General features: G+C 42.0%; 1 protein-coding gene across 2 annotated transcripts; it reads left to right on the top strand.

Moving 5' to 3' along the window:
- The first annotated feature begins 1,013 nt into the window (after positions 1-1,013).
- Positions 1,014-24,374, top strand: RIGI (RNA sensor RIG-I). Of its 2 annotated transcripts, XM_085042693.1 has the most exons (18): positions 1,021-1,367; positions 1,457-1,588; positions 2,274-2,452; positions 3,769-3,919; positions 5,524-5,643; positions 6,464-6,577; positions 7,484-7,637; positions 8,505-8,763; positions 9,477-9,639; positions 10,061-10,162; positions 12,277-12,434; positions 13,055-13,190; positions 14,105-14,253; positions 15,529-15,619; positions 16,322-16,492; positions 18,038-18,189; positions 19,994-20,140; positions 21,811-24,374. In XM_085042693.1, the coding sequence occupies exons 1-18, from the start codon at positions 1,262-1,264 to the stop codon at positions 22,105-22,107; spliced, it is 2,781 nt and encodes a 926-aa protein (XP_084898819.1). In that variant the 5' UTR covers positions 1,021-1,261; the 3' UTR covers positions 22,108-24,374. The 2 variants fall into 2 exon arrangements, with proteins under 2 accessions (XP_084898821.1, XP_084898819.1); XM_085042695.1 differs by lacking the exon at positions 18,038-18,189 and having other exon boundaries at positions 1,014-1,367; positions 21,811-21,949.
- The last annotated feature ends 563 nt before the right edge of the window (positions 24,375-24,937 follow it).

Genomic DNA, 24,937 nt, shown 5'->3' with positions numbered 1-24,937 from the left:
GAAGTCCTGCTGCCCCTTGCCTACTCTGTCTCAGCACTTCACATGCTGCTCCATCAGGTTTACACAACAAACCAGACCAAAAGCTTTTGCAAAGATCCCTAATGACCTTTATAGCCTTTTTAGAAGAATAGTAGTTTCCTCATTGACTGTGAAAACACAGAACCAATTAGACTGGAAAAGACCTTTGAGATGATTGAGTCTAACCTCTGATCTAACACCATCTTATCCACCAGACAATGGCACTGAGTGCCACATCCAGTCTTTTCTTGAACACCTCCAGGGACAGTGACTCCACCACCTCCTTAGGCAGCCCACTCCAATGCCCAATCACTCTTCCAATAGACAGAAGACTTAAGAGAATGAAAAGGAAGGATATTAGATACTTGAGAGTAAAAGTGGACCAGAAAAGAGTCCTTGAGAATTGCCCTCCTCAGTGCCCCTCCTTCTGGCCCCGCTACCCCCTGTCCTTCTAGTACAAGCCCACGGCTAAGTGGCCTTGTGTTGGCAAGGCTTTAGAAAGCAGGAGTCTTGTGTTGGGTCAGCCCCTGTCAGTCTGTTTGGATATGGTGCATCCACTAACACATGGTGAGAGGGAGGTTTACATGTGCTGTCGTGTTTAGCTGTACTTCTGACTGTGGGTGCTTTCTGCTCTGCAACAGGACTGCCCCTTTGGTAAGCCTTCTCCCTTCACTTCCCTGAAAAGTGCTTCTATCTTTTAAGGATACAGGATACAGCCTGTAAGAACTTGTTCAGGCTTTTCTGGGAACAAGAAAGAAAGTAGTGAGATGCTTTTATTTCTTTGTTGTGCTTTTTCTCACCGTGGCAGGCGCAAATGGGGCTGCTTGCAGCCTTTTCAACCGTGTGCATATGACTAGTTGGGCCGGGGGGGTTGGCTGCCTTTTTCGTTTTGCTAAGGACAGACACAAGCGGAAAGCAGCGCTCTCCTTTCAGATCGCTTTCGGTTTCCATTCTCCAGCTGCACTGAAGTTTCTTTTTCCCGTCGCTCCCTGCTCGGGGGCGGCTCGCACTCACTCCCTACCAGCTCTCCCCGCACTAAAGCTGGGCAGGGCTCCGCGCACGCAGCCGGGATCGGGACCGGGATTCGGATCGGGACCGGGATCGGGATCGGGATCGGGATCGGGATCGGGATCGGGATCGGGACCGGGATCGGGATCGGGACCGGGATCGGGATCGGGATCGGGATCGGGACCGGGATCGGGATCGGGATCGGGACCGGCGGCGGTGCGCAGCTGGCCTCGCCATGACGGCGGAGGAGAAGCAGAACCTGCGGTGCTACCGGCGGTACATCGAGAGGAGCCTGAACCCCGTGTACATCCTGAGCAACATGACGGACTGGCTGTCGGACGGTGAGAGCCCTTAGCGCCGCTGCCCCGCGCCCGCCGCCCCTGCCCCTTCCCGCTCCGCTCACCTTCTGCCTCTGCTGCCTTCTTGCTAGAGCTGAAGGAGCGGGTCCGAAAGGAGGAGGAGAAGGGGGTGACGGCGGCCGCCGCGCTGTTCCTGGATGCCATGCTGCTGCTGGAGGCGGAGGGCTGGCTGCGGGGCTTCCTGGACGCGCTGGTCGCAGCAGGTGGGTGACACTGCCGAGCGGGTTTGTCCGCTGCTCCCTGTCCGGCGGAGCCGCCGCTGCCGCTCCCGGGACGGGCAGGGTCGCTGCGCTGCCGTGGGCTTCAGCAGCCGGCTCCTGTCACACCTGACATGGTCTGGAAGGAGCCTGTTGGAAGGTGAGGCGGCTGGAACAATTCTTGAGCAGGGAGAAAGCCTCATTGGCAGGAGGCTTGTGTGTCTCAGAGCCTTCAGGGAAGAAACAAGACAGCCATTGTTCTCACCAAGTACAAGGAAAGGAAGCTAAATCCTCTGAAAGAGAAAGCTAAATGGGTTTCAGGATATGCATGGGGATTAACTGGTAGCATGGGATAACTTCACTCAATGACAGTCTTAAATTACTTTTCAGAAATTTGAAAAAATTCGTTAGTGACCTTGAAAGTCTTGTTTCAAGAAGTAAGTAGCCATTAGTAGTTTATAATGATGATTGTTCCACAGCAGCTATAACTTCTTGATGTGTGAATTCCTAATCCAATTTCCTTCACGAGATGAAACAGGAGAGATTGGAAAGGTATAAAATTAGCAGCATCTGCCAGCTTTCCTCTATACACATTTGTTGTATCATAGATTTTTGTCAGTGATTTATTAGATCCTACCTATTCTATTTAGAGATTGAATTCATAGTGACTATTTGTCTCTTTTTCTGAAAGGTTACACTGGACTGGCAGAAGCAATCGAAAACTGGGACTTCAGCAAACTGGAAAAACTGGAGCTGCACAGGCAGCTGTTGAAGCGGATAGAAGCAACAATGCTAGAAGTTGATCCAGTAGCACTCATGCCATACATAAACACATGCCTGCTAGAGAGGGAGTGTGATGAGATCCTGCAGGTATGGTAAAATCCTGGTGTTTCCTAGTTCTGCTGCAGAGAAGTGCTGGCTGCCTCACTTGTGGGATGAATCAGAGCTTGTGTGGCAGGTCTCTGGGTGAAGAGGATGGCTGGCCACAGTTCCCCAGGAAAGGGCTTTGATTTCTTCTTAGAAGAGGCTTTCCCGTGTGGCTGTAGCATCCCACGGCGGTGCTGTCTGTGACACCTGCACTTCTCATTCTTCATTCCTGTGGCCCAGTGGTTAAGGGGGCATGCAGAAGGGTTGCAGGCAGGGAGGCAGGATGGGGTGGCTTTGGTGTTGACAGTGGTCAGCTGTATGTCTTTGGGGAGTCCAGTTTCACGTGAGGAGACCTCAGGGGCTCTGGAAGGTGCCACATTGCAGTGAAAGCATGCCTTGCCATGCCTTTGAAATAGACCACTTTCTGGTGCATTCACTGCATTAATGCTCCTAAAAATACAGATGGAAGTAGGGAGATTGGTGTTTAGATGTTGCCTAAATTGATTGTTGCTTGTTGTGGAATTTGACATATTCTGTTACCTTAACTGTAGAAACTTTGTGTAGCATTTTGAGTTCAGTCAGCACCGAAAGGCAGGGGTCAACCATAGTGTGAAATGGGACTTGAGGTCTAAAGTCATCAGCTAAATGCTGTGTCACAGAAGTTGACAGCATTTTCACTGCCTTTGGATATGAAGATGCTGTTCTACCCAATTCTGACTCAGATGACTGATAATAAGTGATGTTACCAAGCACTCATCATTTGTGACAAGTTAGGAAAAAGTATTGATGCTCTTGGAGGAGGGTTAAGAATAAGTATTGATGCTCTGTGGAGGAGTCTGGTAGGTGTTCTCGCTCCTTGCAACTCCTGAGAAGGATTGTTTATGACTGTATGGAGACACCTAATGTTTGGTAAGCTATTGCACCTGACCAAATGCCAGGTCTGCTATAATTTTTCTATTTTTTTCTTTTCCTGTTCTGAAATGGAGAGCCTCAGAGGTTTGTGGCAGATACAAGTTATTACAAGGACTTTGCCAGATGGAGATTCACAGAACAGCTCTGTGATGTTTCAGACCACAGTCAAATATTCAAACAAATAGCCTACCTATTGCTGTAGTCCAGCTAAGTTTAGTGTATGACTGCATTGGCAGAATTGAAGCTGTAGTGGGTAAATGGCTGAATTTTATTGTAAAGCTTTTATTCAGTGAGAAGAAAGTCAGTTTCCAACTGAACATCAAACATGACAAATTCATGTGCTAAGCAAAGAGCAGTGGGTTTGATCACTCAGAACCTGCAGCAGTTTCTGTTTGTGGTGTGTGCAGATCAGTGAATACAGAAGCAAAGCAGCTGGGATAACTAAACTCATTGAATGCCTCTGTCGCTCGGATAAGGAAAACTGGCCAAAAAGTCTTCAGCTGGCATTGGATAATGCAGGATATTACAATGCAAGTGAACTGTGGAATATAAGAGAAGGTAAATTGTGAACTGTTTTTGTGATGCTCTTTTTGTGTTCTTGTATCAAACAGTAATTTTTTTTCAGGAGAATAAGACTAATTTAGAGGGATACCATTGTCTAAAAATAAAAAACCTTTCTAAAATTTATTTTAAATGTCTTTTATATAAAATTAAATACAAGTACTATCTAACAAGCAGGCAGAAATTAGTTTTTGAGTACTCTTCTTCCAAATGGTTAGGAATGATACATTTTTTTGGTAAAGAGAATCAGACAGCACAGCCTCTGAAGGCATATATCTAGCCAAATAGTTATCTTCTTCCTTCCCTTCTTCTGTAATTCACCTTTTGCCATCTTTTTGGTTGCTTGAGCTGTGAAAGATGCAATATTTTCTGATAAAATATGCCTAGTAATGTGATAATCTAGAAAGTGATACACTTCTATGATCTACAGAGCAGATCATATACTTTTTTCTTTGAGAAATTGATAAGCAGCCCTTACCAAGTGATTATGTTCACAGTTTGTAAAAGTGCAGAGTTGCCTCTCACGAGATTTTGCTTTTGTCATTCCATATATGTTTACTGTCTCCCTTGGTGCTTGTTTCAATTGGTTTTTTAGTTAGCAGCAGGCATAAGCTATATTTAAACAATATTTAAATTGGCTTCTTAAGCAATATTTCTTATTTTGAAATATTTTAATTGCTGCAATCAAAGGGTGTAATTTCTTATCTGTAGAATTATTTATGACATATGCATAAAGTTGTGTACATAGTTAATAAATTTATTAAAATACATGTAAAATAATATGTAAGAATAATACCTACATATAGATATTTAGGTATTTTTTTATGTAGCTGGTGGCTATACATATTATTTGGTTGTCAGTTATATTGTATAAGTTAAAGATATCACTGTCTTTTGGGGCAGCTTCCTCTAACATCCAGCTTAGCAAAGCCAGAGTCAGCCCCCTGAAGAAACATTGTCCATATTGGAACCATTTTACTGCTAGCAGTTAAGAAGAGTTGCTGGTAGTAATTAATTGCAGATATTGTGTGCTTTCTGGAGCTGGTTTGGGGTGCAAGTGTGGTCCTTCTCCCACTCCAAAAGCAGCACTTTGTGATCACATGTTCTGTTTGCAAAGAGACTCTTCATGCAAGGCCCAGGCACCGTTCTTTGAGAAAGTACTAATTATGAGGCCAAAGAAAATTTCTCTTTTGATCACTGGGTAAGATAAGGGATGGATATCTAGGTCCCATCAGAAGGTGGGGAGAAAGGGAGAGCAGAATCTTGAATTTACAAAGCTTCTTTGAATTCCTAAGTATTTTTCATGCTTGTGGTTAATATCTGTGTTACACAGGGACTTCTTGTCACTAAACACAGAGGATAAACTTTCCTCCCAATCTATTGTCACCTTTGATTTTTAGGGGATAGGTACACGTGCACTGAGTGTGTTCTTCTAAACCCAAGATTCTCAGTGCTATCCATCTTCCTTGAAAAGAAGCCTGGGTGCAGCATCATTTTACGTAGTCTATTTCTGCCAGCAACAACTCCTTCACCTAGTCATCACAGCAAACATGTTTTCAAATCAAAAGGATTGATAATATGCCTTATTTCCAATTATACAGATAATGGCAAAGATATTGATGGTGAAATGACCGATGCTTCTGAAAACTATGAAACCATGGTGACATTTTCTGAAGAAGCAGAATGTGATAATCTCAGTGAAAATCTCTCTTCAGTTCCAGGTAATGCTTAAGAACTGAAAACAGTTTGTGGCTGGTATTTTCCCGTAGGACACAGATGTAGTGTGCCACAAAGGAAGGTACTGAGGAATTAGTACAAATCTCTGACTTGATTTAGCCATCTTCTGTTTTAAAGTTTAAAGGATCTCATGCTGGGGCATTGCAAATGTTAGGGAATTGCCCCTCATTTTTCACATTTCCAGTGAAAAGTTGTTCTGTTTAAGCACATTACCAAAAAAAGGTCCCCAAACACTAGCCTGGTTGTTGATGGACCTCTTGTCTGCTATAATCAATTCAGACATGACCTGGTATTAACCAGTTTAGAGAGCTGAATGTGGCTGCAAAGGATCTGTGCAGTGACTGTTATAACGAATTTTTCTCCATTAGTAGTTTCTAGTTCCTGTTCAATAAGTCCAAACACTCTGACAAGACCACAATTTAAGGCAGTAGTAACTTCAAAAGTCTGTAGAGCAGGAGGCTAGAAGGCATATTATGCATATATTTGGGGGAAAATAATCCCTTGTGGTTTTTTCCTTCTGGGCTGAAAAACGACCAGTTAAAGTGAGAGTTGTCAGCCAAGACCTTGAAATGAGCTCATTTTATGAATCACAGTTGAGACGTAACAAAAGTATGCCATCAAACCGACACAAAATTCTTGTTTGGTGCATCTGTCTTGTTAAAAGGCTTGTTTGTCAGAGAATGTTCTGTGTAGACTAGAAGAATTCTTCGATCTCTATCATTTTAGATAGCAACTATATGGGCCACAAGATATTTTATGCATTTTTATTGCAACACTCAGCACAAAAACATTGTTCTATCCTAGAAAAGGTCTGTGAGTCTTCATCTGTTTATGAACCAAAGAAGGCTCGGAGCTACCAGATTGAGCTTGCACAGCCTGCTATCAATGGGAAAAACACATTGATTTGTGCCCCCACAGGTAAGGAAGCAGACATTTCTTAGAAAAATTCTTTTGGTGCACATGGTTAGGAAGGATAGGGAATGGTAAAGGTTGAATCAGACTTTTTCAGCTGTTTATTTAAAAGTGGTCTTCCTTGCAGTAGATACAGATCTAGCCTGCAATTAATAACCATGGGCAGGACAGAGACTGGGCAAGACAGATGTGTCTCTTGGCACTTCAGTGCTTGTATTCAGCACATTCAGCGTTCATTTCATGTTCTGACTTCTGCTTTCTCACTCCACGGTTTGGATTTTTCTGTTAAAATCAGTCGTTAATCTTTGCAGATACTTAAGAAATTTGGCTAGCAAGTTGAAGGAAAAAGAGGATGAGTTAGCCTGAGGCTCCCCTGTCTTCTCTGCTGCAATGCCTACAACATCAAGACAGCCAAATTTTCCCCTGAGCCCTGGAGAGGCGGCTGGGATAACTGGGCCAGGGACAGAGAAGAGCTCTGGGGAACATGTGCAGTGAGCCTGAGGAGCAAAGGAAAGCAAGTGTGAGAGGAGCAAGGCTGCATGGGGAAGGATGGAAGCAGAAAGGGCCTGGTTTCCATACATAGTCATGATTTGATGTGAGTGCACATGCTAAGTGCAAAAAACAGACTCAGTGATTTCAAAGAATTCAAATACAACTGCAAATGGGTTTTAATTCCCAGTGACTGCTTAATGGCCTCTACAGACTGAGGCTGTGAGAGAGAAAGGCATGATTCCCCACCTGAGTAAGCAATGAGCATGTGTTCAAATCTGTTCCAAATGTATTCAAGTCTGGAAGTGTAACAGCCCTATTGTCAGCTCCCTTTTGTTGTAAAGCATTCAGATCACACAAGCTACTGCTTACAAATGCACCCTTTCATACTAGTGCTTTACCTTTCATGTTCTTTGTTTAAAGGATCTGGAAAAACTTTTGTGGCACTTCTTATTTGTGAACATCATTTGCAAAACGTTCCCTTAGGACGAAAGGCAAAAGTTGTCTTCCTTGCAACAAAAGTGCCTGTATATGAGCAGCAGAAGGACGTATTCAGGCAGCATTTTGAAAGAAGGGGGTAAGTGTAATTCTACCTGGTGGCTTCCTCCACAAAAAATAAACTGCCCTATAGGTCAGCTTTGGCCAGGGCAAGATGTAATGGGTTGACTGGTGAACAGGAGTGTATGACATTAACATGAGGATGATGTACAGCTGCAAGAGTGGCATTGCCATGGCAGACGTTGTTTGGAGAGTCTGAAGTCTGGTTTTGGAGAGTTTAAGCACTGGTTGTTGCACATCTATGGAAATGGTGGAAGTATTTCTGTACTTGTCTATGGAAAACAGTGATGTGTGTTCTCTCTTGAGATTCCTTTCACCCCTGCTTCCAAAGATGAGGCAGTTCCAGGCAGCAGCAGTGGGATTCCTCTTACCTTTCTCAGAGGCTCTCTTTTCTAAATGGAAGGACTTGAACTTCTTACTTTTTTTTCAACCTTTAGTCAGAAAATGATAGTCCACCTCTCAGATGGGACTGCAAATTGCATAGAGGGGCATCAACAACCTATAGCTTGTGATTTTGAAGGAACTGATTACTCAACATCTGCAGATATCCTTATAGCTGTGGGAAAAGGAGGCTGTTGGACAAACAGTCCCATGATGCTAGACATATACACAAAAGGGATGTTTAGTGTGAACTGACAAATGCAGCTTAAATGTACAAGTTCATTACTCTTTAAATATGTTATATTTTTGTTAATGGTAGTTGAAAATCCGGTTATTTGCTGTCAGCATTTTTTTTCTAAGCTTCTGTGATCAAACTGCCAGCTCCAGTCATCTGACAGTTGAAACAGTAACTCCTTTCAAGCTTGCTGAAAAGCCCAGTTTTCTAGCTTTCTTTGCCTGGCAGGATATCCTTTTTCATACCCTGGCTTCTTCATCTTCTTTCCAGATATTCTGTTCAAGGAATTTGTGGTGAAACAGCTGCAAATATCTGTGTAGAAAGTGTTATTCAGGACAGTGACATCATTGTGTTAACACCCCAGATTCTTGTGAATAGCATGGGAAAAGGGATTCTTAGCTCCCTGTCCATCTTCACTCTGTTGATATTTGATGAGTGCCACAACACTACAGGCAACCACCCTTACAATGTGTTGATGACCAGATACCTGGATCAAAAATTTGACTCCTCTACAAACCCGCTGCCTCAGGTAAGGCCCAGCCTGTTCGGGGTGGAAACATTAGAGGAAAGTGTTTTGCAATGCAGTCCACAAAAGCTAAACTCTTGCCTTCTGTGCTGATCCAGTTCACACTTCTATTTAAGAAGGGCTGCAAGTGGAAACAGTAGCATCTGGAACACTTCTTCATTCTTGGACACCTCCAGGCTTTTTTCCCATGTTACTTGTTCCCTTCAGCTGCCACAAAAGACCGGCCAAGCATGGCAGATACTGGAGTACTTGAGAGCAAACGGAAGAGCTGAACTGGGAAGAAAGCATGTAATTTAGTATCTACTTATTACCTCTCTGTTGTTTTCTGTGACAACAAAATGGGGCCATTGCCTCTGCTAATGTGAGGCTTTCATCCAGCTGAGAAGACATCTCTGAATGAAGGCAAAGTGTGGGTCTGGGTGTGGGTTTGTTCTTCCTCTGGATGATAAGCACTGACAAACACAGCTTGTTTTGGATTTAACTGGCTGGATAATTTATTTTAAGTTTAAATACTCTTAAGTTTGAGTGCCTTGGAGAATGCATGAGTGCATACAGGTTTTGGTTCTTAAGATTTTGTGCCTGCTTGTTTACTTCTGCTGCCTGTTTTGTTTCTGTGTTTTTGAAGACAGTGGCAATTTGGTGACTGATAACAATGTCTCCTGTTTTTATTACATTTGTGACAAGGAGCAACCACCGCTATTAATGTGTGTGCTTAGATTGTAGGTTTAACTGCGTCTGTAGGAGTTGGTAATGCCAAGACTGTCGATGAAACCGTAGAGCACATCTGTACCCTCTGCTCCTACCTTGACATACAAGCCATATCCACTGTCAGAGAGAACAAACAAGATCTGCAGAGATTCAGAAACAAGCCAGAAACACGTAAGCACACTTCCTTTTTATTTTCCTGTGAGATGCACAGCATAGTGATTATGGCAGCTGTCCAATTCCCCCTTTTTCCAGATTAATTTAAACTCTTAAAACTAAGCTGAAGCCTTCCTCCCTTCCTTCTAGCTTGAAAGAAGTTTAGGCTTGCAATCTATCGCTGCCCTGCAGTAAGGCAGTGCCCATTTGGGCACATTTTCTCTTTGCTGTGATCTGCCATCCCTGGTTTTTATTTAGTTCTGCCAGTGAGGATTGGGGGCTGCTTTTTCTGTGCATCTGCAATGCTCATTAACAGTAAACTTGATTGTGATTGCATGGAGCGCCATGTGCACCACTCTTCTAGACAAGAATTTGTTCTGTGCTGCCCAAGGAAATGTTTCATTTATTCATGCCATTGACTTACATTTCTCTTCTCCAGATGTCAGATGGGTTAAAATGCGAGCTCAGAATCCCTTTGCAGACATTATCTCTGGTCTGATGTCTGAGACAGAGGCGTTGATGAGGAAGATTTACTCAGTGGGTAAGATTCTATAATGTGCCTGTATTTCAGTTCAGTATTTGATTATATCACTGTGAATCCTTATAGCTGCTAGAACAGACACTTTTAAAATTTCGTTTTTCCTTCTTAATTTTTACTTGCCTTTAACAAATATTCCCTAAATAAGAGATTACAGATAAGGGATTCAACTATTTTCCTGTTATACCTGATTAGTTTGCCAATCATATATAATATTGCTTGAATTTCAACCTGATTCATGCAACTAAAAATGGTGTGCTTTTGACACGGCCAAATCCTTCTGAATTTAAAGAATCTGAAACAGAAGGGCTTGCATTCAAAATCAATGGGCTGGATTTCATTGATGAGAGATGCCTGTATGTTCTTATTTAAATATTTCTCCAAATGCTTCACACCCAAGTCTGTCTCTGTTAGGAAAATAAGAAGCATCACAGTTATGGTATTACTCTGAATGTTGTAATTTTTTCCTTACAGCAAAATTTAATTTTCACACTTTCTGCTCTGACACTTGTATTTTCTCTGGCCTCTGAGTTGCACTTGGTGTTATTTCTAGGGGTGCCCTGGCCACCTTTTCTGGTCAGCATTCCATCTTCTTTATGCTTCTGGGTCCTCCTATTTCCACTTTTTACCAGGTCTCCATTATTTTCCTTTGACAATCCTTTGAGGTAATGTTTCAGAGTAGAATCTGTAGAACATGAACACCACTGGAGAGAGGATGTGACTGCACAAGAAAGGAAGCACATGTCAGTAGGGTTCCAGCTTCAGAAGCTACAGGGATGGGAAGGTTTGAAGAGAGGGAGATGCATTACTGTGAAAAGAAAACAGGTCTCATGATCATGAGATTAATTCTGCAGTCCTTCAGAAATAAGTTCATCTTTTCTGCTTTTGCAGTGTTCCTAAGTGGTGTCCAGTAAGTGGCTATTGTAAAAAATTTGAGAGCTGAAGAGGGTGCAAAGGAGAAACCCACCCGTGGCTGTGCTGAGGATCAGCCTTGGTCTCTCTAGCTCTGGATTAAAGGATGTTGTCTGTGCTTAGACTGTCAGTCTAAGTCAGTCAGTCAGCCAGCTTTTGCTGGCTAAGTCAGTCAGCTTTTGCACACTGACTGCAGTGCCTTAAACCTTTTTACCTCAGCTCTAGATTTCCCCCCTACTCTCCACTTTCCAGATATTTGAGAGTGAGCTATATTTTGGGGCAGGAATGGAGAATTAAAACCCCTACCCAACTTAAAAAAAACCAACAAAACAACCCAAAACCCAAGAAGCCCAATCAAAGAACAAGCAGAGAGAGATTTTCAAAATGCGTATTATGTTAAGCAAACACTTCTGAAGCTTATTTTTGCATCTCAGTTCCTCTTGCATGAATGACATTGGCTTCCCTTCTGTGGTGCCTCTGAGTTCTGAAGTCTGTGAAGCACTCAGGCTGAGAATGTATGCAGCAATGAGGTATTGCCTAGTTCTGCCTCAATGGGAGGCCCTTGGACAATATGTTTCTGGACTATTTAATGAATGAGTGTGAACTGTTGAGTGGCTGGTAATTCAAGGAGAAATGCACGTGCAATTTTGGGAATACCACAGGCTTCTCATAGGATAAGTGAGCTGTAATTTTATTATTAAATTCCCTGCAGATGTTTGTATGTACACAGATTCTCACTTGAATTGTACTGGGTTAATTTTAGGCTAACATCTGGGTATACATTGAAACACTGGAAGTGAAGAAGACAGAGCCAGACTCCTCACAGGCAGCTCCCAGAGGCTGCACAAGAAGCAGTGGGCACAAACAGAAATACTTAAACATCCAGGAGAACTTTTTTTGCAGTAAGGTGGTCAAACACTGGAACAGGTTGCCCAAAGAAGTTGTAGAATCTCTGTCCTTCAAAGTACTCAAAGTCCATTTGGACTGAGTGACCAGCTCTAGGTGATCTGCTTTGAGCAGAGGGTTGAACTAAAGACCTCCACAGGTACCTTCCAGCCTTAGTGGCTTTGTGATTATATCATAAAGCTGTTCCTTTGGAAAGGCTTTTTAGAGCCAATGTTAGCAGGAAATGTGTTATCCTCTAGCTAATGGTTTTTATTTGTTTTTCAAGATGAACAAATGTTTCTTCCCTCCTTCTTTACTAGATACCATCTCCCAAATCAACAAGGTTGACTTTGGAACACAGAAATATGAACAATGGATAGTCTCCACTCAGAGGAAATGCAGACTGTTGCAACTGGAAGATAAGGAGAAGGAGAGCAACATTTGTAGAAACCTTTTCATTTGTACTGAACACTTGCGGGTAAGTGTGTATCCTCTTTCCTTTCATACAGAGGAGTGTAATTCTGTTCCTTCTGATACAGGTATGTTCACCTAGAAGCAGATTTTGAACCTAATTGTTCCATTTAGAATTGTAGAATATGCAGAGTTGGAAGGGACTCCCAAGGATCATTGAGTCCAGCTCCTGTCCCTGCACAGGACATCCCCACCATGTGCCTGAGAGTATTGTCCAAGCGCGTCTTGAGCTCTGTCAGGCTTGGTGCTGTGACCACTTCCCTGTTCCAGTGCTCACCATTCTCTGTGTGAAAAACCTTTCCCTGATATCCAGCCTAAACCTCCTCTGACACAACTTCACCTGCTTCCATGAGTCTTGTCACTTGGTCACTAGAGAGAAGAGATCCTCTAAGTGAGGATGTTGAAGACTGCGACAAATTGACACAGGCTAAAGCATAAGGCATGTAAGAGTTGTGTCTTATGATATTCACTAGGGAAAGATTAGTGCAGAGGAGACTTTGTAAAGCTTGTGTTGTCTTGGAAATGGAAGAAATCAAGTTTGTAACACTTAATCTAGTTAAATAAAATTTGTGTTCATCCCACCACATGGAAAATGAGGCCTAAATGTGTACATCTCTTTGTGAGCAGAAATTCAATGACGCTCTCATTATCAGTGAAGATGCCCGTATCGAAGATGCTTTAGCCTACCTAAATGAATTTTTCACAAATGTAAAAAATGGACCATATACTGAGTTAGAGAAGCAGCTGACGGACAAATTTCAAGGTATTTTCCACGGTACCTGTGACACTTTCAGGGGAGAAGAAGCTGATGGTAGGATGGTCCAGGTGTTTTCTGCAGAGTAAGTGCAGTTATTTTTCCAGAAACTGCACTTTTCAGAAGATGTGTGCCTGTATGGGTGCAAGTGTAGTGTTAGGGCAGGTGAGGGGTGGGGGATGGGACAACCTAATTTCTGGGTCTGCAAGCATCTAGTGCAGGAGCTGAGAAAATAGTAATAATTGAAGCTAGATGCTGTAGTAAGTTCTTACATGCCTGGCTTGCAGATAAGGCAACAGCATCATTATGGCTGTGTCCCACAAGCTGGGGGATGTTCTATGATCATGGATGCTGATCATAGCATTAGATAAGCCAACATGCACTGCTCAGTGCACTGCCTAGCCTCCTGGCCAGTGCTCCCAGATGAATCCTAGTCTTCTGGGGAGAAGCAGGTGGCCCTTGGACCTTTCTGATTGAAAGTTAGAGGTTGCACTGTTCTCTGACTTCTGATTTAATTAGCAGTGGGCTATATTCCAGTCTGTGGTCTGGTGTGTTGCAGTGCTGACTGCAATTTTAAATCACTGGGCTGTCTGCTCTTGAGTGTCAGTTATTTTCTAAGAAGAAATGGCAGCACTCTGTGCAATAAATAAGTTTGTTTTGTTGCTTTCTGTTGATGCACAGTGTATCACAGAAGTTCTCACGTCAGTTTGCTGCAAAATGTGAGACAGTCATAATTTTGTTTTTTCTGGGGATTTTGTTGCATTTAACCAACAGTTTTCTCTGCTTTCATCTAAGAGAATGGGAGAGAAAATAAAAATGAAGCTAAAGAAAATGTCTGTAGCATTGGAAAGTAGGTTTGTGTGGGAATTCTGCTTCCTGCATTATAAAAAGGTAAATTTTTCAAGGAGCCTCTTTTCTTTCAGAGAAAGAAACAGAGCTGACTGCCCTTTCAAAAGATGAGTCAAATGAGAATCCAAAGCTGGAAGAGCTTGCTTGCATCCTGGACGAAGCATATCGCTATAACCCAGAGACTCGCACGATTCTCTTTGCCAAGACAAGAGCCTTAGTAGCTGTGAGACATTTGTTTTTAAAACTCCTAAAAGGGGAAGTGGGAAAATAAGATGCCTCATCTATTACCCTTGCTATTTTCATCTCAAATAGAAAAATATGCATGTATTTGATCTTTCTAATGTATTTTACTGTGTCTACCTAAGCCCTGATGCTCTGAGGCAGGATGAGTGTGGGGTTTTTTTCTTTTTCTGAAAACTACCATACAGGCATGGTGTCCTTCCTCATGTCTAACTACATGTCATAGCTGATCATTAAACCATCAGATTTTTACTTTGAGCCTAAAGTTTTAACTTAACTTTAATATGGGTTTTGGCTTTAAGGTAGCAGTGTTGTAAATCAGCAGCTCTACTCCGTTACTGACTGCACATCAGGAGGTATTTATACATTTCTCAGAGGATTCCTATAGACCTAAAGGAGGTCTGTGCCCTAGCACCTGTTTTTGATCAAGAAAAAAGAAAGACTTTGTGCATCAGATGTTCTCTGGACTCTTCTTATCACTGGTCTGTTTCATACATGCCTAGGATCAAGGATCCAGGCTGGGTGATGGTTTTTTCCCTTACAATACTTTGCTCCCAGAAGAGATTCATGCTTGAAGTAAATGTGCTGCTAATCATTAGCATGGGTAGGTTTAAAAGATTTACTGCAAGATATTAGCTGTCTCTGGCTACTGTATACAGATTTATCAGACAAATGACCCAGCCCCTCCTTTTATCCTTGGGTATAGACATGCTGGATGAATTGCGAACCAGAAAAAATTAAAAGCAGGCTAAAGTCCAAACTAACACCAAGCATCTGTTGGCAGCTTTCCATTTTAGATTTAAAAGCTTACAGCATGTTGGCTGAATTTTGTTCTTCTGTAAGAGCAGTTTGAAGGTACTGCTGTCATTGTGTAGTGAAAGTGTAGTTTGTAAATAGCAACTACTTTCCTTTGATCCCAGAGGTGTAGCATTCAGTGACCTGTTTGTTTGTAAGAGAAAAAGGCAAACTTTTTAGCAGGGAAAGACTGCTTGCTCTCTAGCCAGCCATTAAGTTGCAGGAATAGGACAAGTGGAAATCAGTCTGGTATGGTTTAATCTGGCATCATGGCTGTGACTCTTGCTTTCTCAATTATTAATAAATATTCCATCCTGACACACAAGTTCCACCTTCTTTTCTGCTTTTGGTTCTGCTTTTGGAATTATTAATTGACTAGGCAAGTGTAGGAAAGATCTACCTATCTATCCCTAATTAGCATTTCATCTGCATGGGGAATCTAACTCCCTGATTTGCTTTTTAGGCTTTGAAGAAGTGGATAGAAGCAAACCCTCTACTTAGCCACATAAAGCCAGATATGTTGATGGGGAAGGGAAGAAAAGATCATAAAACAGGTATGCAGATTTGCACTGAGATATAACATATACAGATATAACACATACTAAACCTGTGGTGGCTATGCTGCTAAAACTGTTCTGCTTTTCCAGTGTTTATCTTCTGTGCTCTTAAACAGAGGAAGGTCATGCAAGTTTGCAATTGCGTCCTTCCATATCTGGAAGACCTTAAATGGATCCTAAAGAGATGCTTGTCTTTTCTGTCCAGAACCTTTGGTTATAGCAGTAGAAACACTGTCAGTGACACTTTTCTTCAGGATTCTTTTGCTAGTTCAAAAGCAGTTTAGAAACTTCACTGCCATGGCTTCTAATTAATTCTCATATTGTCCCTGTCTTATTTTGTGTTTGATGGCACACAGACATTTTAAGGTAGAATGAAAGGTACAGCCAAAATGAGTTACCTGTGGCTTAAGTTAAGAGATAGCTTAGGTTTTAACTAAGCTGCATGTGTGTCTTCAATAAAGATCATCTGGGTGTTGTGTCAGAAATGGTGTTTCCCAGGTTGATATTCCTGTGAAACATCAACAGGAGCCCCTGGTCAGTGGGTATAATATACACTCAGCTGCGTATCAAACTTAAAGTAGTTTTCCAGATCAAGAGGATGTACTAATTTCTTATCAGTTACGCCAAAGCAAATGCAGGTGTCTTGCTTAAGGAGCTCTTCAGTGTTTTTTTACCTGACACAGTTTCTTGGTATTGTAGGTATGACCCTGCCAATGCAGAAGGGGGTACTGGAAGCATTCAGAAATGACAAAGACATCAGACTGCTAATTGCTACATCTGTTGCTGATGAAGGCATTGATATTACTGAGTGCAACCTTGTGGTGCTCTATGAATACTTTGGTAACGTCACCAAAATGATCCAAGTCAGAGGTATGGAATTTCAGAGCTCTTACTTCAGAAACCTGTTTTGGCCTAAAAATGGACACGAAATGCTGCTAAATGGCACATTGAAAATACTGTAGTAATATGTGTATGCCTTGCTATTGTTCTGCTGTGCCTCAGAGCAAAGACAAATGAACTATGGGACATGATAAATTTGTTCACAGAGCTGAGCCCTTGATGTTGTCTGACTGTTCTTTTGCCAGGCAAAGTAGCCATGCTGCACAAGGTTATTGAGCTCTTGAGGACTACTGGTAGTACTACTTCAAGTAGAAAACTATACATAAAAGCAGAACTATGGCTAGAAGAACTGTATCAGAGATAGTACAAATCATTCTGTGACAATTTACAAAGGACTGCTGCAATGGAATTTCATACATTGCCTTGGCTTTGGAAGGCCTTCCCCTGTCAGTGGTTTATTACCAGCCCAGCTACTCCCAGGTACATGAGGCCTTTGCACGTGCAGATCTCTAATATTTAAGACCAAAAGAAGGGACACCCTATCTTCTTGGCTTGTCCAGAGAAGTCTGTCAAGACTTTGGACTTAAATTTGGTGATTTTACAGTATGGCCAGTAGAAGGGAATGAAGAGCGACACTAAATACTGGTTTCTGCTTCACATTCCTAAACGGCATAAAATTGCCTCCTCTTCTAAGGGTGCATCTGCAGTATTTTATCCTGTCCCCCAAGCAGTTAACATCATAATTTGATGGGAAGTGATCTCCAGTATAGTTACACTGTACTCGACTTTCAGGGTTTGTGTCTTGTAACTTTCTTATCTGTATCTTGTAATGAAATAATTGGCCCAGAATTTACTTATGTGAATGAAAGGATGAAAGGATGGTGTTTATTCTTAAAAAGCCATTATAGGTGCAAAGAAAAGAGGTTATATCGGTTTTAAACCACATACAATCATGATTTTTGTAGAGAAAAAGCTCAGAAGAAAAAGTGAAGACTTTTGGTAACCAAAATACTTCTGAACTGGTGTGAGATCCCTGTAGTTCTTGATTTGCCTGTGTCACAGCATCAATAGGCAGGCAGGCAGTAGGCATAGTCAGGTAGAAGAGAAGGTGCTTGCTGTTGTCTGTGTTCTCATCAGCCCTGTATTTCCAGTTCCATGCGGTTTTGGGATATATATGGTTTTGGGGTTCTTTAGACACCAATTAGAAGGGATGAAAACTAATAAGAAAGACTGAGATGAACTTATCTCCTTTACTTTTTTTTTTTTTAAACACCACAAGAAGACAGCAAGATGCTATACAATAAGGATTCTAAAGCATCCCTGAACTCAACAGGGGGAGGCCACAGAAGCAGGCAATACAGTACTGGCTAGGGTATGTCCATGAGGATACGTGGAAGGGGGCATCTTGTTTTGGTTTGTTATTAAAGAATGCTCTTCAGAAGCAGCGTTATCTGAATCTGAACACTGTAAACAAAAGCAGCCACACAGAAGGCCCTTAATAGTCTTATGGTAGACCCATCACTTTTGCACATGTTGTTAGGAGTAACTAATGAGCATAAATGTGTTGCTATATAGGTCGTGGAAGGGCAAGAGACAGCAAGTGCATTATTGTGACAAGCAAAACAGAAGTGGTTGAGAATGAAAAACAGAACAATTACAAGGAAGAAATGATGAATGCAGCTATTGAAAATCTACAAGACTGGGATGAAACAACATTTGCCAGAGAGGTTTGTGATTTGTGCAATTTTCATACTCAGATTTTAAAGGCATAATCTGTATTAGCCTTCACCTACTAGGGCTTTATGTAGGGCCAAGTAATAACCTGAGGGAAGTGTTCATTGTACGTGATATCTGACAAAGGCTACATCAGCAGAGAAGAGATAGTGTGTACTGCCAGCTTGGGAAGGTCAACTGTACTGTAACTGCATCAGTGTGTGGTAGAATTTATGAGCTGTTGCTTATGAACAGAGGACTTCTGGGTGATATGACAGTTGGAGGCTGTCTTGGGCATAGTGTACAAAGATACAGTGATGTTTTGCAGCTGAAAATCAGGAGGGCCAAGGGCAGCTGGAACTTCATATGAAGCCCTGCCAAGGGCTAAGGAAAAATCCCCATTTTCGATATTGTGGGGAACAGAGTGACAAAGGATGAAGAAGAGACTGAGGTACTTAATGCCTTGTTTGCCTCAGTAAGACCAGTTGTTCTCAGAAAACCCAGCCCCCTGAGCTGGAAGACAGAGATACAGAGCAGGATGAAGCCCCCAAAATCCAGGGCAACTGGTTAGTGACCTGCTACACAACTGAGACACACACGAGTTTATAGGCACAGATGGGATACACCCAAGGGTAGAGGTGAAGGAGCTGGTAGAGGAGCTCATCAATTCACATTCCAACACTTATCAGCAGTCCTGGATAATCAAGGAGATCCCAGGTGACTGAAGGTTGGTCAGTGTGACCTCACATCCAAAAGAAGGGTGAGGAGGATCCAGGAAACTACAGGTCTGTCAGCCTGACCTCTGTGCTAGGGAAGATTATGGAGTAAATCATCTTGGGTGCCATCACATACAGGACAACCAGGGATCAAGCCCACCTGGGACAGGTTTATGAAAGGGAGGTCCTGCCTGGGCAGCTTAATTTTTCTTCTGTGACAATGTGACCCACTTAGTGGATGTGGGAAGGCTGCAGTTGGTGCCTGTCTGAACTTCCGTAAAGGTCATGACACCATTTCCCGTAGCATTCTCTTGGAGAAACTGGCTGCTCATGGCTTGGATGGGTGCACTCTTTGCTGGGTAATAAAAAAATGGCTGGATGGCTGGGTCCAGAGTGGGTGTGACTGGAGTTAAATACAGCTGGTGGCTAGTATCAGTGGTGTTCCCCAGGGCACAGGGCAGACTGGAATAAGCCAGCAGCAGCCACTACTAACAAAAAAGCTTTATGCACAGTTCTTCCATATCCACTTCGACTCACAAATCATCCTGTGTTTCCAGACAAGCTTTCAGAGACTGACTTGTGCAACAAAGGATGCCCAAAGTCCCCTGGTCTTTGTGACATTTCTCCCACCTCCAAGGCTTGGTGTGGTTGCTCCTGCTTCTTCTCAGAGAGTTCTGTTTCTGCATTTAGTTCTCAGCTCCAGGCTGTGGCTTCTCTACCTGCAGTTTCGGTGGTCTCTGTAGCTTTCTTTCCAAGCCATAAGATTCCCAGACCAGCAGCATTACTTGTGCTGTAGGATCTCATATGACTTTAGGTCTTCACACAGACTTACCAGCCTTAAGACCAGAGGGGCTGTACGGGGCTAGAGGGGAGGAAGGAACAAACAGCATAAACACTGTCCATCAGAAAATCTCATTCTAGCCCTGTATTCTAAATTGACAAATGTACCCTGTTAATCCTTGGTATGAGTTGCCAGAACAAGCTGTTTTATTTTGTGTGCTTTAAGTAATGGGCTCCTAGGTGTTACATACCTGAAGACATGTTTAGGCTGACATTGGGACTTCATTTGATAATGATCTTGATTTTTATTTATTTATTAAAGATACATGGCCTGCAAATGAAGGAAAAGGTACTACGAGATTCCAGGAAGAAAGAAACAAAACAAAAAGTAGTGGAAGGGAAAAAAAATCTTTTGTGTGGAAAATGCAAAGCATATGTCTGCAGTACAGATGACATCAGAATTATAAAGGTATGTTTCTGTGTGGCAACTTACATCCATGAACAACACTAGGGAAGTCAGCATTATTAAACTAACTGCATTGTTTATCAGTGTGGAAGTCGGCTATTTTGTGCAAATTGGAGGAGAATAGAAATTCTGAGTAAATCAGTAAAACACAGGAACTGTTGTGACTGCTTCTGTAGTATGATATGATACTAGTTGATCTTGTCCAAGGTGTGCAAATGCATGATACGGTAGGAATCACTTCAGTTTTCCTAAAGCCCTTCTGTTAGAAACTGATGAATGTTGTAGAAGACGGTGTGATATTCCACTAAATAACCTACTGGTGTTACTGCTGAATATTTACTTTCCTGATTAGCATCAGATTGGAAGTCTCCCTGCTCTTGAGAGATTTCTCCCATGATTTCTATTGACTGACAATTATCTACACAAAGTGCTGGGATCAGCTTACTAACTCCTTGTCTTATGGGTCAGTTGGAGTCTTGAAAAGCAAGGTAAACCAAGGTTTCACTAGAAGAGCCATACAATTCTTCATTATTCTTTTGTTTTCTATTCTACCGGTGTAGTTCACATTGCTCCTATGTATGTCATAAGGACATTTTGATTGTACTTTCTGAACATGAATAGTTTCTCTGCAGACAAAAGAAGGCAATACTCTTTACGCATGGAAAGTGGTGATCATGCAAGAGGCTTTACTGAGCACTTCGAGCCTATATAGTTCTGCATTTTGTTGTTTTGAAGCTGTTCCTATTTATGCTGCTCTGGAAAGTACAGTTGCAATGCAATAAGGGGCTTCAGGCCACAGCTGAGCATTGCAATGTCTGCCTTCAGACCCTTGCCAAAGTTTTGTTTGTTTTTACCAGCTGTTTTTGGAATGTAGATGGAGTTCACTATTCCTCTGCAAGGAGCTGGTAATAGCTCAGCTTTGTGAAAACTTGGTTACATTTCTTTGACAAGGGATATCTAAAAAACAAGGGATATCTAAAGCACCTCTGACTTTTACTCTATTTTGTGCTCCTGGTTTATCATCTATACCTGTGCAAATAGATCCAAGAGTTCAGAAAACTCTTCAGTAAGAGTTTTTGCATAGCACTCTGCAAATAACCCCTCAGTTTTTCAAATAATCCCTACAAACTGCATTTCCAGGAGGATCTAGCATTCTCAGACTCAAGCTTAAATTGTAAATATGCTTTTAAATAAGGCTGTTAATTTCTTTAATCTTAGATTATATATGTTATAAACAACAACTGTAGCTCCTTTACCTTGTTAGGGTTATTTTTTCTAGCACTCCAAAGTAATTGCATCATCTCTCATGGGAAGCAGGAGTTTCTCAAAGTTGTTCATGTCTGAATTACTCTTAGTTTCATGGACAAGGCTCAAATACTGTAAACACAGTATTTAAAAAGGTTAGTAAGGTCAAGTATGTGTAAACTGATGACTGCAGAAACACAGTAAATTTTTTTTTGTTTTCGATTTGCCCAGGCCTGGGTCCTGCTAGTACCTGGTATTCAATGAATGAGGGAAAAAAAGAGCAATGAGCCAAAGGGGCTGAAAGGTGAGCCTGCTGGATGACAGCAGGTGCCTTAACAGGGAGAACATGTATTTGAGAAGGGGAGTATCAAAAAAAAAAGAGGAATGTTGTTTTTAATATTAAGTGCTTCTGGCATGTGTTGTTTCAGGAATCTCATCACACTGTCCTAGGTGATGCATTCAAGGAACGTTACATAACAAAGCCCCACGGGAAACCAATTCAGTTTGATGGTTTTGAGAAAAAAAGCAAGATGCATTGCCGAAATACCACCTGCCAGCATGACTGGGGGATCACAGTGAAGTACAAAACATTTGATAATATACCAGTGATCAAAATCAAAAGCTTTGTGCTAGAGAACATTGAAACTGGGGCACAAATGGATTTTCAAAAATGGAAAGACATTAATTTGTCTTTGAAAAATTTTGATGAAGAAACATCCAGCTGAACTCAACATCTTAATGGATATCTAGTCCTACTGCACCATGCTGAAATAGCAGATAATCAGTTTTCATGTATAAAACTTTTGTTCTTTATGCTAGGCCCTTCATCCACATCTGGCTAGATTATAAAAGGCTGGTAAAGCCACTAAAACCAGTATTTGCTATGTAATGCAGTATTTCACTAGAAGTTTCACTAGAAGGACAAATATGTGCCTAGGTGTCCAGATCTGAATCATTACGGCTATGAAGAAGGTGGTCTGAAAAAAAATAAGATCAAGTTGAATGACTACCTTCATTCATCTTACTTCATAAACATCTAACTTCAAGTGACAGGCTACACCTTCAGGAACTGAGGTGTGAATCAGCAACTTCTTTTGTACTGCTAACTTGTTGGATTGTGCATCCATGCAGACAACATGGCTTACTAGCACCTCAGGAACTATCCTAGCTACTTTTAAAACATTTTAAAATGTTACTTTTAATATTCTAGACATAGATATTATGAAATTAGGAGAAAAACATCCATTAACTTTTCTGTAAGAAAGATTACATCACCTAAATCCGTCTTTAATAGGAAATACTTTTGCAATCATCTAAGAAATGCAGTAGGGCAGAGCCCTCTTGGGGATTCATTCTTGTGATTAAAATAGTAGCACTTTATATCACTGCACCTTAATCAAGTTGCTGTTGCTCAAGTTGCAGAAGGGGCATCCTCCTGTGTTGCTTAGCTGAACGAGCCCTAGTGGGGACAAGACAGTGCCCTGGAACATGGGTGGAGGTTCAGTTTTGATGGGGATTAGCACTTACCTGGATGCCCTGTCTCATGGATTGTCACCTAAAATCTCTTAAGACACTAGGAATACTGTAAGCTTTCTGTCAGAGCTGATCTAGCATTCTTACAAACTGTAGGCATTAGTCTGTTCAAATCCCTCTTTACCTAAACTTCTCTGGGAGAAACAGAGACTGCTACAGAGTTATGTAAGACATTGTTATAATTGAACACTTTAAAGCACATGCTGATTCTACCCATGTTCAATGAGCTTAGTATTAAGAGTTTCTGGAACCAAGAACAAATGCATTTTAAGCTTACTTTGTGTATTTGACAGTGTGGTAAGGTATGTATGGGGAAGAATTATGTTACTGAAACACCTGAACTCACTAAAAAAAAAACCAACAACAAAAAGGCTGGAAAATGTACCTAATTTAATAGTCAAAAAATTATTTTAAATCACCTAAATCCTTGTCAGTGAGGCTTGCAGTGTTCTTGTAACATGTTGTGTGGCTGCGGTGGTTTTACATAGCCCAGAACATCAGCAAGCTATCTTCAGCATTTGAGAGAAATTTAAACCCTTCAAAAGTTGTTGTGGTAGGCCTGAAGAAGTGTCTGAAGGGTTGGGAGTGGCACAAAGATGGATCCTGTGTATTCTGTGTGAAGGTTCTGAAAGTTTTTCACCATGTCCAGCAAAGCTAATCCCTGATGGCTCTGAGAGTGATGGACATGCTGCCGGACAAGTTTGGGCCAATTAGAGATGCTAGTTACGCCTCTGTGAAAACATATTTAAGAAAAAAATCAAAACAATGTAAGCACACACTTCTTTTTAGTTAGAGGAGGAGGAGGTGGAGGTAAAAATATGTGAAGGGAGAACAGCATGGAGACACCAAGGTCAGTGAAGAAGGTGGGGAGGAGGTGCTCTAATGCTCCAGGCTTTGGAGCTGAAAACCCTCTGCTAGCTGTGGTGAAGGCCATGGCGGGAGCAGGAGGTCCCCCTGCAGCCCATGGAGTCCACAGGGATGCAGAAATCCATCCACAGCCCACACCAGAGGAGCACGTGGATGCCTGGAGGAAGCTGTGATCCAGTGGGAGTCTCATCTGAAGAGTTAAAACTGCAAAGGCATTGCAAGGGAGAGAAAGGCCTTTTCCTTGCTCCTGGGATGGAAGCAGCCTGGCCTTGGCTCGGGAGAGTCTGCACAGCACCTTATGGACAAAAGAACTCAAGTTGCAGCAGGTTCAGGCGGGATGCTGCTCGTGAGATTGGACCCACACCAAAGAAGTTCCCAGAGGACTGTCTCATGGGAGGGACCCCGTGGCTAAGAAGAGGACTCCTCTCCCTGATGGACTGACCAAATTAAAACCCTGTTACCTTGCACCCCCCGAGCTGTTGGCTGGAAGGACGGATGGGGGTGAGCAGAGAAATGGTGTCTTAAGACCTTATTTTTACTTCTCATTTATCCTCCAACTCTGTTAGGTTAATAAATCACTTTCCAACTTCAAGTTTTCAGCCTGTTTGCCCTTTTTCTCAGTGCATCCCCTCACCAGTGCCTTATTTTAACTCATGAATCCTATGTTTAACAGTTCTTTTTTTTTTCCCCTCTCCTCTGCACAGCTGCGGCAGGAGAGAGCAGAGAGAGCAGAAATCATAGGTGCCTGGCATTTAGCCAGGGTCAAATCATGATGGTAGCATAAAAAGCAAAAGAACTTTGTAAGCACTGCTTCATGTTCCACCCAAGTCCATGCCTTTTACTGTGAAAGCTGTATGCACTGTACAGGAAGGCTGAATCTCAGTCCTACAGTAACTTCCTCTGTACTTAGTTTTTACCTAAAAGGAAACACAGAACAATGAATAAACATGATTTATGTTTAGATAATGCCTCCCCTCCAAACATACTAGGAACAAAATATTTTTGAAAAAGGCTGGTTTAGCACTTTCAGATTAAAAGTACATGGAAAAACCACAGTCCTTATATATCAAATTGCTCTGTGAAAAGACCATCTGCTTTGGGACTCTTGGCATAAAAAATAATCAGTCCTAAATTTCACAGCCTGTAGTAGTAACC

Source organism: Lichenostomus cassidix, chromosome Z (assembly GCF_008360975.1).
Source record: "Lichenostomus cassidix isolate B80296 chromosome Z, HeHo_3.0, whole genome shotgun sequence".
Taxonomy (NCBI): Eukaryota; Metazoa; Chordata; class Aves; order Passeriformes; family Meliphagidae; genus Lichenostomus; species Lichenostomus cassidix.
The sequence above is the reverse complement of the archived record's forward strand: the minus strand, read 5'-3'. Positions and strand labels throughout refer to the sequence as shown.